The following is a 15086-nucleotide window of genomic DNA, read 5'->3' on the forward strand; positions in this document are numbered from 1 at the left end:
AAAAATTTTTTTTTTAAAAAAAGGGGGGGGCCCCTTCCCCCCCAAAAAAAAAAAGGGGGGTTTCCCCCCCTTTTTTTTAAAAAAAAGGAAAGGGGGAAAAATTTTAAAAAAAAAAAAAAAAAAAAAGGGGGGTTTTGGGAAAAAAAAAGGGGGGAAGGGGGGGGGGGGGAAAAAGGGGGGGTTTTTCCCCCCCCCCCCCCGGGGTTTGGGGGGGGGGCCCCCCCGGGGGGAAAAATTTCCCCCCCCCCGGGGGCCGGGGGGGCCGGGGGGGGGGCCCCCCCCCCCCCCCCGGGGGGGGGGGGGGGGGAAACCCTCCTGTTTAAAAAAAAAAAAAAAAAACCCCCCCCCGGGTTTTTTTCTCCCCCCCGGGGGGGGGGGGGGGGGGGGGCCCCGGGCGGGGGGGGGGGTTTTTTGGGGGCGGGGGGGGGTTTTTGGGGGCCCCCCCCCACCCCCCCCCGGGGGGGGAAAAAAACCCCCCCCCCCCCATCTGGGGGGGGCCCCCCCCCCGGAACCCCCCCCCCCCGGGGGGGCCCCCCCCCCCCCCCCCCCAAAAAATTTTCCCCCCCCGGGGTTACCCCCCAAAACCCCCCCCCCAAGGCCCCCCCTTCCCCCCAAACCCCCAAAAATTTCCCCCCGGGGGGGGCCCCCCCCCCCGGGGGCCCCTTCCCCCCCAAAAGGGGGGGGTTTTTTTTCCCCCCCCAAAGGGGCCCCCCCCCCCAAAAAACCCCCCTTTTTTAAAAACCCCCCCCCCCAAAAAACCCCTTTTTTCCCCCCCCCCCCCAAAAAAGGGGGCCCCTTTCCCCGGGGGGGTTTTTCCCCCCCGGGCCTTCCCCCCCCCCGGGGGACCTTACCCCTTAAACCCCCATTTTAATTTCCAGAAAGACCCGTTTTAACCCTTCCAGAAAGACCCGTTTACCCTCTAGAAAGACCCTTACCCCCACAGAATGTTCCCCCTCCAAAAACCCCATTAACTTTAAAAAGGGCTCCCCCCTTTTCCCCCTTTCCCCCCCCTTTGAAAAACCCTTTTCCCTTTCCACAAAACCTGAAAGAGAGGTCCCCCCCTTAGAGGGGGACCCGGGGAAAAATAAAGAAAAGGGGTTCCCCAGGATTTAAATTAGAAAAAGGGTCCCAATAAGGGGGACCCGGGGAAAAACCCTTCCCGGGGGGCCTCCCTCCCCCTTCCGGACCCCTTTCCCCCCCTTTAAGGGGGCCCCGGGCCAACACGACCATTCCCCCTCTGGGGGCCCCCGTCTCCCCTCCACACCCCCCCCGGGTTCCCATAACAAAGGGGCCGGGGTCTTTAAAAACCCCCAAAAATTTTTTTGTTTTTCACCCCCACAAATTGAAAAAAACCCCCCAAAAGGGGAATTTTGCCAAAACCCCACAGGGACCGGGGGCCTCCCCCGTCCCCAAGGGAGGCTCTAACCCCCGGGGGAAGTCTCACCCTTACGGCCCGCCCCCACCCCTCCGAGGCCCGCCACCCCTCAAAAAGACCCTCTCCCCCCTCTAGAAAACCCGTCTCACCCCCCCAAAGAGCCCCGTCTCACCCCCCCAGAGAGCCCTTCCACCCCCCCAGAGACCTGCCTCACCCCCCCAGAGCCCCGTCTCACCCCTAAGAGCCCCGTCTCACCCCCCAAAGAGACCCGTCTCACCCCCCAGAGCCCCGTCTCACCCCCCCAAAGAGACCCGTCTCACCCCCCAAAGAGACCCGTCTCACCCCCAAGAGCCCCTTCTCACCCCCCAAAGAGACCCTCTCACCCTCCAAGAGCCCGTCTCACCCCCCCAAAGAGACCCTCTCACCCCCCCAAAGAGCCCCGTCTCACCCCCCCAAGAGACCCGTCTCACCCCCCCAAGAGCCCCGTCTCACCCCCCCAAGAGACCCGTCTCACCCCCCAAAGAGACCCGTCTCACCCCCCCAAAGAGACCCGTCTCACCCCCCCAAAGAGCCCCGCCTCACCCCCTCCAAGAGCCCCTCTCACCCCCCCAAGAGACCCTCTCACCCCCCCAAAGAGCCCCGTCTCACCCCCCAAGAGCCCCGTCTCACCCCCCCAAGAGACCCTCTCACCCTCCACAGAGCCCCGTCTCCCCCCTCCACAGAGACCCTCTCACCCCCCCAAGAGCCCCGTCTCCCCCCTCCACAGAGACCCGTCTCACCCCCCAGGAGCCCGGGGTCTCCCCCTTTTTCCCAAAGCCTTCCCCATCCCCAGAGACCCGCCACCCTCTAAGAGCCCCGTCCACCCCCCACAAAACCGGTTCCCCCCCCTTCGGGAGAGCCCCGGGGCCTACCCCCTGGAACCCCCCAACCACCCACGGCCCCGGGCCACCCCCCCAAGAACCCCCACCCCTGGACCCCCCAACCCCCCACAGGCCCCGGCCACCCCCAAAAACCCCACCACCCCGGGACCCCTAAACCCCCCACAGGCCGGGCCCCATAAAAGACCCCACACCCCAAAAAGGCCGGGCCACCCCCCCAAGAACCCCACCCCTGGACCCGTCCACCCCCACAAACCCCCGGGCTACCCCCACAGAACCCCCACCCCCCAACAAACCCCCGGGCTACCCCCCCAAGAACCCCCACCCCTGGACCCCATCAGAACCCACCACCCCCGGGACCCTCCACCCCCCACAGGCCGGGCCCCCCTCAGAACCCCCACCCCCAGGGCTGGCCCACAGAACCCCCACCCCCACGGCCCCGGCCCCCCACCCAAGAACCCCCACCCCCACGGCCCCGGCCACCCCCAAGAACCCCCACCCCCCACGGCCCCGGCCACCCCCCAAGAACCCACCACCCCCCCGGACCCACCCAGCCACAAACCCCGGGCCTACCCCCCCAAGAACCCACCCCGCCCGGCCCGCTCACCTCCCGGGGGGGCCCCCGTAAGAGGGTCCACCCTCCCGGGGGACCCTTTCTCAGTCCCCGGCCGTCCACCCCCCCACGGCCCGGGCTAAACCCGTCCCGGCCCGTTTTCCCCCCAAGACCCCAACCCCCCTTTAAGAGAGTCCCCTCCCACGGGCCGGCCCAGCCCAAGGAAAAGGCCACCTCCAAAAACCCCATCTCCCCCGTCCCCCCCCGCTCCCTCCCGGGCCCGTTTTCAGGCCCAAAAACCCGTCCCCCCCTCCCAGGAGCCCCCCGACAGGAGGCGCTTTCCTTTTGCGGTTTCTGGGGGGTCTGGCCCGCCTGCCGCACCCAAACCCCCAGAGAGTGGGACCACCAAAACCGGGGGCAGGGGCGGGCCCGGGCCTGGGAACAGGCGGGACACCATTAGACACCACCCACGGCGGCCCGGGGGCCCAAGGGGTACCCTGCCCAAAACCCCTTCCCTCAAAACCCCCACGGCGGGAAATCGGCCCCCCGGCGGACAAAGGGCCAAAAACCCAAAGGGGGCGGCCCTTGACCCCCACCGGGGCCTAGACACACCCCCCCGGCGGCCCACGCCACAAACCCCGGGGGGGCACCACGGCCACCCAGGTTTGGGCCCCAAAAACCAAACCAGGGGGCCCTTCAGCCCCCCCCCCGGCTACCCTTCAAAACCCAAAACCCAACCCGGGCGGCCCTCAAAACCCCCCCAAGGGGGGGCCCCTCAGCCCCCCCCAGGCGGGCCCCGGGCAAAACCCCCACGGCCCCCGGGGCCCCCCAAAAAGGCTCACCCGACCCCCCCGGGCCCGGGAACCCTCAGCCCAAAAAAAGGGCTGGCACCATTCAGGACCCACCCGCCCCGGGGCCTCCCTGGCGGTCCCGGGGCGAGATGGGGCCCCTGCCCGGGGGGGGCCCCGGGTCCCCCCAGTCCGGGCCCGGGTTCCTCCGGGCCAGCCCCCACGCCCCGGCGGGCCCGGGCGGGGGGCGCGGGCCCCGACGGTTGGGGTCCCTCCGGGGGGCCCAGGAAAAGGCGGGGGCCCAAAAGGTTCCCCCTTCCGTTCTCCAGGCGTTTCAGGCCCCCCCCCCCATCTGGGTTCAAAGCCCGGGCGGGGGGCGCGCGTCAGGGCTCCGGGGTTGGGGCGCCGGGGGCCCCGAAGGGGTCCCCGGCCGGGGGGGCCCCGTCCATCAGGGGGGAGGGGGCGGGCCACCGGCCGGGCTCCCCGGGCCCGGGCCCCCAAAACCCCGGGTCCCCCGGGGAAGGGGGTCCGCCGCCGGGGAACAAACGCAGGGGGGGCCCGGGGGCCTTGGGGAGGGGGCCGACCCCTGAACACCGCCGCCCCCGGGGCCCGGCCCGGGGCCTGGGGGGCCCGCGGCCCCCACCGGGGGCCAAAAGGGGCAGGACCAGGGCCGCCCGGTCGGCCGGGGGAGGCGGAGGGGCATTTGGACCTCTCGGGCCTGGGACCGCCCCGGGGGCGGGCTCCCCCCGGGCCCACCGCCGGGGGACCAGGGGGGCCCCCAGGGGGCCCGGGGGCCCCGGGGGCCCCCCGCCGGCCCAAAACCCCAGGGGGGGTGAGCAAGGGAGCCCAGCTTCTCCCTCGGGCCCCGGGCCTGGGGAGGAAAAAGGGGGCCTCCCCCGGGGGCGATCCGAGGAGCCCCTGGGGCCCTGGCCCCCTCCCCCGGGGCCCCCATGGGGCCCACGGGGGCCCTTGGGGGGGGGCCCCAAATTCCGGGAGGGCCCGGGGCCTTCTGCTCCAAACCCCCCCCCCGGCCCCCCAAAATGGGGGCCACGGGGGCCCTGGGGGGGGCCAGAGGGGGAACCCCCCTGGGAGCCCCCTGGGGCCCGGGGCCCCACCCTCCCGGCCCCCAGGGGGGGCCAGGGGCCTGGAAAAGGGGAACGGGGCCCCGTTTTCCCGGAGGGCACCCGGGGCCCTGCTCCTCCCCCCGGGCCCCCCATGGGGCCACGGGGCCCGGGAGGGGAAGGGCGGGGCGACTCCGAGGGCCCGGGGGGCCCCCCCGGGGGCCCCACCTCCCCCCGGGCCCCCAGGGGGCCCCCAGGGGGGCCCGGGGGAGGCCCCCAGGGGCGCCCGGGGGGGGAGACCGGGGCCCGCCACCTCCCCCCAAGGCCCCCTGGGGGGGGGCCCGGAAGGGGGGCGACTCCTGAGGAGCACCTGGGGCCTCTGCTCACCTCCTCCGGGCCCCCCCAGGGGGGCCACGGGGCCTGGGGGAGGCGGGGCGACTCCTGAGGAGCACCGGGGGGCCTCTGCTCACCTCCTCCAGGCCCCCATGGGGCCAGGGGGGCCTGGAGGGAGGGGGCGACTCCTGAGGAGCACCTGGGGCCTCTGCTCCCTCCTCCAGGCCCCCAGGGGGGCCGGGGGGCCTGGAAGAGGGGAGGCGACTCCTGAGGAGCACCTGGGGCCTCTGCTCACCCCCCCAGGCCCCAGGGGGGCCCGGGGGGCCCGGGGGGGCGACTCCGGGGAAGCCCGGGGGCCCCTCGGGCCCCCCTCCACCCCCCGGGGGCCCGGGGGCCGGAGGGGGCCGGGGCCTCCGGGGCCCGGGGCCCTCTCCACCCCCAGGCCCCCGGGGGGCCCAAGGGCCGGGAAAGGGGGGCCCCTGAGGAGCAGGGGGCCTCGCCACCCCCTTTCCGGGCCCCCGGGGGGCCAGGGGCCGGGGAGGAGCGGGGGCTCCTAAAGGGCACCGGGGGCCTCCCACCCCTCCGGCCCCCGGGGGGGCCCCGGGGGGCCGGGGGGCCCCCCGGGCCGACCCTGGGGGCCCGGGGGCCCGGGGGTAAACCCCTCCAGGCCCCCGGGGGCCCGGGGGCCCGGAAGGGAGGACGGGGGCGACCGGGGGGAGAAACCTTTGGGGTCCCCCCCCCCAAGGCCCCCGGGCCCGGGGGCCCCCCGCGGCCCGGGGGCGAAAGGCACGGCCCCCCCCGACCCCACGCGGGGAGCCCGGGCCGGGCGGGCCCCCGGCCCAGGCCCCACCCAGCCGGACCTCCTGGGTGCCCCGGGTGGGCCCCCGGACAGCAGCCTCGAGCACCCCAGCAGCTCCAGGGGGGGGAAAGGGGCCCCAACCCTTCTTCCCAGAGGTCACGGCCCCCCAGAAGGGCCCGGAAGCTCCGGGGCCAGCCCGGGTTCCCCTTCCCCGGGAACCCCGGGGGGTTGGGGGAGAAAACCCAAAGGGGAAAAGAGACCGGGAGAGCAAACCCCTTCAGGTCCCTGAAAAGCCCCCCCCCGGTTCCCCGGGGGGGCCGCACGGGCAGCCGGCCCGGGCCCCGAAAGGGGGGGGGCCCCAACCCAAAGGCCCGCGCGGCCCCGGCCCCAAAAACCCGGAAATTTTTGGGGGGTTTCCGAGGTAAACGTAGAACACCCCGGAGTACAAATCCCCTTTTCTTTTCTTGACTTTTAAAGGAAGAAACAATTTAATTATTAACTGTTACATTGGGAAGCTATTAAGAAAATTTTATTTAAGTTAAAATAAAAACTTTTAAAAAAACAGTAACAAATTTAAACTTTTTAAAGGCCCGGATTTCTCCTTTTTTTTATTAACGGAAACCCGTTTTTTTTTAATTTTTTTCCCTTAAAAATTTTTAAAAAAGTTTTCCTTTTTTGGGGTTTGTTTGTTAAATTTTTTGCTTTTATGTTTTGAAAAAAAATGTATAAAAACACCCCAAGAAATTTTTGAAAAATTTTTATTGTATGTTAAAAAATAATTTAAAAAACCTGTTTTAAATAAGGCAAAAAATAGTTTTGCTAAAATTTAATTTGACCCCTTTTTTGGGGATTAAAAAACCCAACTTTTTAAAAAAACGTTTAAAAACAAACCTGAATTTTGAAATTTTTTATTGGGTTTTTAAACTTTTGTTTTTTTATTTCCCAATTACCAAAGTTTTAAAGAATTTTTACCAAAGGGTTTGTTTGAAGTTTTGGGGCCCAAATGTTTTAAAATAAAAGTTAAAAACATCCCAAAAAATTGCTATTTAAAATAAAAAAATATTGAAACTTTTTTTAAATTGAACCCGGGGAAAATTTTTCGTCGCCCCAAAAATTGGGCCGCCACCTTTCCCGGGGGCCGCCCCCCTTGGGAAACAAAACACAAACGCTTAAAATTTAAAGACGAAAAGCAAAAAACCCACGTTAATTTTAAATTTCGTTGAAAATTTGTTTTTTTCCCCTAGGGGAGCCCAAAGTTAAAATTTTTAAAAACCCCCAAACAGGAGTAAAGCCTTTTGGGCCCAAGGGGGGTTTTTTACAGGGGATTTCCTAAACAGGATTGATTTTACAATACCCCCAGCAGGGTATCCTCAAAGGTTTTGGTCCCAGCAGGGTGGGGCCCACCGGGTGACCCGGCGGAGGGCCCCCAGGGCAGGAGGAAGCCCAGGCCTCAGCGGGGGCCCCAAAGGCCTCAACAATACCCGGGTTCCTCAACGGAAAAAGTTTTGGTTTCAAAAGGGGGTCCTCAGGTTTGGGGGAGGGGCCCCTAAAGGCGGAGTGAGTCCTCAACAGGAGTGAGTCCTAAACAGGAGTGAGTCCTCGGGCCCAGGGAGTGAGTCCCCCCCCGGGGGTAGTCCTCCCCGGTGGGTTTCCTGGGGGTGGTTCACAGGATTCCCTTTGGAGGAGGATTCAGGGGTTTGGTCCCGGGGGCCTCAGGGGGTTTGGCCTGGCCCCTTTTAAAATTCCCGGTCCTTTTCCGGGAGGGGTTTTGGTTCCCAGAGGAGGGCCCGGGGCCCAGGGGGTGGCCCCGGGGGCCGGGTTTCCCCCGGGTGGAGCCTCCCCCGGGGGAAAGTCCCCCGGCCCCTAGCGGGGTGGCCTCTTCCTAACGGAGGGTCCTAAACAGGGTGACCCACGGAGGGCCCAAGGCCCCAAGGGAGGAGCCCAACGGGGACCCCAGGTTGGCGGAGGAGTCCTTGGTTTCCTGGAGTGGCCTTCGGGCCCCCGGGTACCCCGGAGTGAGCCCCGGCCCCCGGGGAGGGGGAGTTTTTTCCCCTAAAGGGTGACCTTTCGCGGGGACCCCAAAGGGTTGGTCCTCCGGCCTCAGGGGGTACCTCAGGTCCCCCCCGGAGGACCTCACCTCGCTGTTTGGGGCTGGCCCTTGGGGGCCTTGGCGTTTGGGTAAAGCTGGTTGTGGCCCCATGTGTTGGTTCGGGTTTGGGGTTCTGTGGGGAGGTGGTTTGGGGGTTCAGGGTTTGTGTTGGGGGGGTTGAGGTTTGTGTGTTTAAAAATTTGGTGTTTAGTGTTTTGTTTGGGAGGGGGGGGGGGTTGGGGTTGGGTTTCCCCTTGGGTGGTGTGTGTTGGAGGGGGGTTGGGTTGGGAGGTGGTTTGTTTTCCAGGTGTGTGTGTTAAAGTGGGGGGGTTAAAGGTGGGGGAGGGTGTGGGGGAGTGGGTTGGTTCGGGTGTTTGGGTGGGTGGTGGGGGTGGTTTGAGGTTGGAGTGTTTTTAAGGGTGATTGTGAGGGTGGGGGGGTTGTGTTCAGTGTGTGTGTGTGTGTTGGGGTGTGTGTGTTCAGTATGTGTGTGTTAGAGTGTGTGTGTGTTGGGTGTGTGTGTGTATTCAGTGTCAGTGTGTGTTGAGGTGTGTGTGTGAGGTGTGTGTGTTGAGTGTGTATGTGTTGGTGTGTGTGAGTGTGTATGAGGTGTGTGTATGTTGAGGTGTATATTATGTGTGTTCAGTGTGTGTTAAGTGTGTATTCAATGTGTGTAATATATTAGTGTGTTTAAGTATGTGTGTATATTGAGAGTGTGTATGTATTCAGTGTGTATATATTAGTATGTGTGTGTTAAAGTGTATATGTTAAGTGTATAATTAAGTTAATATATATATATGTTCAATGTGTATATATTATTATGTATGTTAAAATATATATATTAAAGGTATATGTATATTAAGTATATGTATGTTAAGTGTGTCAGTAATAATAATAATATATTAAGTATATATATATATTCAATGTATATATTAAAATTAATAATAATATATTAAAGTGTGTATGTAATATATATATATATTCAAGTATGTGTATATATTAAAGTATATATATATTAGTGTGTATATTAAAATTAATAATAATAATATTATAATTATATATATATTAAAGTATGTATATTAAGTGTGTGTATATATGAGGTAATAATATTATATAATATTAAGTATATATATTAAATTATATGTAATCAATATTAGTGTATTAAGTGTATATATTAAAATGTATGTGTATTTAGATATGTATATTAAAGTGTGTATGTGTTAATTGTGTGTGTGTTAAGTGTATGTATGTTGGTGTATATTATTAAGTCTATATGTATTAATATGTTAGTGTAATATGTTAAGTGTGTATTGAAAATTATGTTAAGTGTATATAAAGGTATATGTATTAAGTGTATATATTAAATTATAATATTAAGGTGTATTAATATTATTAAAGTGTGTTAGAGTGTGTGTATGTTAATTATAATAATATATGCAAATTATGTATATGTTAAAATTATATATTAAGTGTATATATATTAAGTATGTATATTAAAGTGTAATATATTAATTATATATGTATTGAAGGTATATGTGTTGGTGTATATATTAAAATTAATAATAATATTAAGTGTATATGTGTTAAAATTATATGTGTGTTAAGTGTGTATATGTGTTAAAAGTATATATATGTTAATTATATATTAATTAATAATATTAAGAATGTGTATATTAAAATTATATATGTATTAAGTATATGTGTGTTAAAATTAATGTGTGTTAATATGTGTGTGTTGAGTGTGTGTATTGAGAGTGTATATGTGTGTTAAGTGTATTATTAAGTATGTATGTGTATTGGTGTGTGTATATGTATATATATAGTGTATGTGTATATTGAGTATTATATTAGTGTATATATGTTAAAATTATATATTAAGTGTGTATGTTAGTATATTAAGTGTATATATTAGTGTGTATGTATTGGTATATTATATTATTAATTATTATATATGTTAAGTGTATATGTTGAGTGTATATTAAAATTATATTATTAAAATTATATATTAGTATATATATTGAAAATTATATATGTGTTAAAGTATATGTTAGTGTTAAGTGTATATGTGTGTGTTAAAAGTATATGTGTGTGTTGGTGTGTGTGTGTTGAGTGTGTGTGTTAAAGTGTGTGTTAAGTGTGTGTGTATGTTGAGGTGTGTGTGTGTGTGTGTTGGTGTGTGTGTTGAGGTGTGTGTGTTGAGGTGTGTGTGTGTTGAGGTGTGTGTTGAGGTGTGTGTTGAGGTGTGTGTGTGTTGAGGTGTGTGTGTGTTGAGGCGTGCTCTACAAGGACCTGGTGGTCGGCGTTGCCAAGGAGACGGTGCTGTCTTGGCATAGGCCCCTGTCTCCTGTGGGCGTGGAGGCGCTGGTCAAACAGGGCTTCAAGGTGCAGGTGGAGACCGGCGCCGGAGAGGAGTCCAAGTTCTCTGATCAGCACTACCGAGAGGCCGGAGCCACCATCACCCGGCGATCATGAGACCCTCGGACCTGGTCCTCAAGGTCAGCTGTTCTCTCCTCTTGAATGACCCGGGTGTGGATCTGCTGCGCCCCTCCCCCGCTCACCCGTCCGCTCCGTAGGTTCGAGCCCCGAGCCTGAGCGAGGCCGACCCGCTGAAGCCGTCCTCCACCCTGGTGAGCTTCATCTACCCGGCCCAGAACCCGGAGCTGATGAGGAAGCTGTCGGAGAGGAAGAGCAACGTGCTGGCCATGGACCAGGTGCCCCGGGTCACCATCGCCGAGGGTTACGACGCCCTGAGCTCCATGGCCAACATCGCCGGGTAAAGACAATGACATCATCACAAAGACAATGACATCATCACAAGACATCATCACAAAGCAATGAAACATCATCACGAACAATAACATCATCACGAACAATGACATCATCATAAAGACAATGACATCACAAAGACAATGACATCATCACAAAGACAATGACATAATAACAATGACATCATCACAAAGATATCATCACAAGACAATGACATCATCACAGACAATGACATCATCACACAGACAATAACATCATCCTAAAGACAATGACATCCCACAAAGACAATGACATCATCACAAAGACAATGACATAATAACAATGACATCATCACGAATATCATCACAAAGACAATGACATCATCACAGACAATGACATCATCACACAGACAATGACATCATCATAAAGACAATGACATCACAAAGACAATGACATCATCACACAACAATGAGCTTTGTCATCACAAAGACATCATCACAAAGACAATGACATCATCACAAAGACATCATCACAAAGACAATGACATCATCACAAAGACATCGCAAAGACAATGACATCAGTGGCGGCTGGTGATTTTTGGGGGGGGGGGGGGGGCGCAGTTGGGCGACGTGGTTTAAATAGCACTCAACAATGAGAAGAAAAGAGGTTTTGAGTAGAATATTATAAAAAACAAAGCTTTATTTCAAGAACACAGCGTGCTCAACACGTCCAATAACAACTATCAACACACTGTGACTAGGCATGAGAGGTTCATAGCTTTAAGGAACATTGGGTTGGGTTTCAGAGGTTTACAGAATAAAAGAGTTCACCCTCCATGAAAGAGGTTCAGAGCAGATGTAACTGATGTGGAGCGGGCATGGAAGAAGTCGGCTCAGATGGTGGATTTTCCCAGCATATTTATTCTGCAGAAGACAACAGAACACACACATTTGCCTTCTGATCTGTCTCTGCACTTCCACTTCCCTCAGCAATAAAAAACCATTGTCCATGGAAGACAGGACCACATTAAATCTAAATAATAACAAGTCTCATCAAAAACCATGACATGTAACATACAAGGGGACAACAGCGACCCCTAATGGACAAAATAAATAACTACATGAGCTAGAGTCATTTTAGCAGAAACAGCGAAAATTCTAACTTTGAACAAAAGGGAAACACATACCTGCAGAAGACAATGAAACACACACATTGCCTTCTGATCTGTCTCTGCATTACTGTATGTAACATAAACGGTTAATTTTTATTAAAGAATATAGCCAAAATAATGCAACATAATTTCCCCCTCAACTCCCCCTCAGCTACATGAAACCCTTGTGAGGGAGAGACGGACTCAGGAGCAGGAAGTGCAACAGATGGAAAACAATGCCGCAGGAAACAGATTTTTTAAAATAACGCTAAATAAAAATAGCTCATTAAAATAAAATCCACAAACACGCAACAGTATCGTTGAACAACAAACTAAAAGACAATACATTTAAAACAAGAAATGACAGAGAGCATTTCTAATTCTAACTCCGTTACACCTGCACAGGTCGCTGTCTATCGTCCAGCACGCTTCCGGATTGTGTTGCATAGCAACGGGTAACCAACCAAAATACTACTTCCGTTACACGTATCTGTATTTCCGGTGTCGAGGAAGCCGCTCGCGCGGATCTACACGCTGTCGGAAAACGTTGTTATTGCGATTGAGTGACGTCAGCAACTGGAACAGGTATCGATCTAAAGTCTGTGTGTGTCGTAGAGTGTGTAGTGTGTAGTGTGATAGTGTGTGTAGTAGTGTAGTGTAGTGTGTGTGTAGTGTGTTTGTATTGTTAGTGTGACGTCAGCAACTGGAACAGGTGTGAGTGTGTTAGTGTGTAGTAGTGTTGTGTAGTGTGTGTAGTGTGTTTGTAGTGTTAGTGTGACGTCAGCAACTGGAACAGGTATGATCTAAAGTCTGTGTGTTAGTGTGTAGTGTGTGTTAGTGTGTGTAGCATGTTGGCTAGCTGCGTGTGAACTCTGTTTCTTCATCCCGCGGCGGCTGCTCGTCACGTGGTGTGAGTTCCTCTAGCATGACGTCATGTCATCAGTTCAATCTGATAAACGTCAGAAATGTGTGCGCCGTGTATCTCGTCATGACAGTCAGCTTGGAGCCGGAGGCTAAAGGGAGACCTCTCTTCACACCTGGAGCTCAGAGACCTCATCACACGACTCGTGTTGTCTTAACCAAATATCTCCTGACTAAATTCATCTTGACCAGCGACTCGTGTCTTTAACTCTTATAACTTTGACTCTTTTCTTTCACTTGTGCTCGCTTCCCTTTCAAAGTGATGTAATGTCTGTTTGCTTGTCTTTCCTGTTCAGATCTGAGTTTTGGGCCCACGTCCTCCACCTGAACGCCTGAAGCGCCGCCATGAGCAGCGAGGAGGCCGTGGAGCCGGCTCCCCACGCCGCCTCCCTCTCCTCCCTCTCCTCCCCGGCCCTCTCCTCCCCGGCCCTCTCCTCCCTCTCCTCCCTCTCCTCCCCGGCCCTTTCCTCCCTCCTCCTCTCCTCCTCTCCCTCCCCCTCTCCTCCTCTCCCGGCCCTCTCCTCCTCTCCTCCCGGCCCTCCTCCCGGCCCTCTCCTCCCGCCCCGGGCCCGGGCCTGAGGCTGGCGTCGCACGCCGTGCTGCAGGAGGCGCAGCGGAGAGGCCGCTTGAAGTGCTCTAAGTGCGGCGGGTCGCGGATGTTCTTCTGCTACACCTGCTGCTCCTTACTGGGGGTGGAGCTGCAGGACATCCCGCTCATCAAGGTGGGTCCCGGCTGTTCCCAGAGGAACGCGGTGAGGTCATGATGTCCACGTGTTCTCCACTCAGCTCCCGGTGAAGATCGACATCATCAAGCATCCCAACGAGACGGATGGGAAGAGCACCGCCGTCCACGCCAGGATCCTGGCCCCCGCCGACGTCACCATCTACACCTACCCCTGCTTCCCCGACTACGAGAAGGCCCAGGTGAGACCGCCGGGCCGCTCCTGTCACACATTCAGAGATGCAGATCATTGAACATCAAGGCATGTTGTTTGAGCTTCAGCATCCTTGATGACCGTCTGCTGGCGACCTTTCACCTCTCAGCGCCTCATTGGTTCAGTCACGTTGTTCTTGGAGTAGCCGTCTGCTTCTGTGCGTGACGGCTTCGTTGTCGTTTCACTTGTTCTTGATCCATCTGGTGAGAAGGAAGAGATGTGGACTGGATTCAGAGCGCTGATGCTTGCCCCGTGATGTGAGGCGGACGGCCTGCAGAGCCTCCTCTGCTTCTTGTGTTGTCCTCTTTCTGTCGGCCTCAGACCGTAACGCAGCTTCTCTAGAGGGCGTCCCCCTGTTGCCGGGTTAATTACAGGTAACAGAGGCACCTGTCTGTGGCCCCTCCAGGTGGTCTTGGTGTTTCCTGGTCCCGGGGCCGTCTCGGTCCGAGACATGATGCGGTGTCTGCGCGACGTGGCCGGCAGCAGGTCGCCCGGGTCGTGTTCCCAGCCCTGCAGAAAGAGGCTGAAGGCCGAGGCGCCGGGGGCCTCCCCCCTCCAGAGGGTGGTCTTCATCGACAGCACGTGGAACCAGACCAACAAGATCAGCAGCGACGAGAGGCTGCAAGGTAACCACGGCGGGCTGCGTTGGGCCTCTGAGGGCCTCGTCCCCCACAATGCTGTGCGGCTGAGCCTCTGCCTGTGTCCTCAGGTCTGCTCCGCGTGGAGCTGAAGACGAGGAAGACGTGTTTCTGGCGCAGCCAGAAGGGCAAACCGGACACCTACCTGGCCACCATCGAGGCCATTTACTATTTCCTCAAGGACTTCCGCGAGCAATGCCTTGCTCAGGAGTACGACGGAGAATACGACAACCTCCTGTTCTTCTACTCCTACCTGCACTCGGTCGTCAACAAAGCCAAGACGTCGGCTGGAAGGAGCTGAGCGAGAGACGCGTCGCCGCTCCGGTCATTCTGATTTTGTATGAGATCATATTCGTCTGAGAATATTCAATAAAACGGTTTTCAATGTGTGGCGGTTTGTTTGAAGACTGTCACAGCGCGAGGAGACGTCCCGTTAGCCGGGACGCGCTGCGCTTCAATGTCAAAGAGGAGCATTTTGATATGTTGGTGACTTGAAGCTCCTCCCACTTCGGGGAGTGATTTCAATCTTTGAATATAAAAGGAAAGGCTCTCGGATGCTTTTAAATATTTTTATTTACAAATCAGTACACTTTGTATTACAGTTATTTATAGCTCTTTTTCCAAAAATAATTGTATACGTCCTGGACTTCTTTGTAGTAGAATCACACGCGTTAAAGCTACTACTGGTGGAGAGGCCTCTGACCTCCGGGCCGTGGTGGAGAGGCCTTCAGGGCCCCTAGTCGAAGGCCTCTGACCTCCGGGCCGTGGTGGAGAGGCCTTCAGGGCCCCGAGTAGAAGGCCTCTGACCTCCGGGCCGTGGT

The 15086-nt window shown here is 56.5% G+C and overlaps 3 protein-coding genes across 3 annotated transcripts; 2 read left to right on the forward strand and 1 right to left on the reverse strand.

Annotated features, from left to right (window-relative positions):
- Nucleotides 1-4042: 4042 nt before the first annotated feature.
- LOC130192566 (basic salivary proline-rich protein 1-like) lies at nucleotides 4043-7987 on the reverse strand. The gene is made up of 6 exons (XM_056412649.1): nucleotides 7925-7987; nucleotides 7455-7669; nucleotides 5043-5993; nucleotides 4884-4984; nucleotides 4376-4738; nucleotides 4043-4272 (listed from the first exon to the last, which is right to left on the reverse strand). The coding sequence occupies exons 1-6, from the start codon at nucleotides 7985-7987 to the stop codon at nucleotides 4043-4045; spliced, it is 1923 nt and encodes a 640-aa protein (XP_056268624.1).
- A 2357-nt stretch (nucleotides 7988-10344) lies between these two features.
- Nucleotides 10345-13065, forward strand: LOC130192567 (NAD(P) transhydrogenase, mitochondrial-like). Its single transcript, XM_056412650.1, has 4 exons — nucleotides 10345-10371; nucleotides 10450-10649; nucleotides 12177-12356; nucleotides 12989-13065. Exons 1-4 carry the CDS (start codon nucleotides 10345-10347, stop codon nucleotides 13026-13028), a joined length of 447 nt encoding a protein of 148 aa, XP_056268625.1. The 3' UTR covers nucleotides 13029-13065.
- A 157-nt stretch (nucleotides 13066-13222) lies between these two features.
- Nucleotides 13223-14652, forward strand: dtwd1 (DTW domain containing 1; the record flags this gene model as incomplete). The annotated part of the gene is made up of 4 exons (XM_056412651.1): nucleotides 13223-13414; nucleotides 13479-13616; nucleotides 14034-14253; nucleotides 14337-14652. Coding segments are annotated over 4 exons (780 nt in total), but the record flags the coding sequence as incomplete, so codon positions are not given.
- Between the last annotated feature and the right edge of the window lie 434 nt (nucleotides 14653-15086).

This window comes from Pseudoliparis swirei, chromosome 4 (assembly GCF_029220125.1).
Source record: "Pseudoliparis swirei isolate HS2019 ecotype Mariana Trench chromosome 4, NWPU_hadal_v1, whole genome shotgun sequence".
Lineage (NCBI taxonomy): Eukaryota > Metazoa > Chordata > Actinopteri > Perciformes > Liparidae > Pseudoliparis > Pseudoliparis swirei.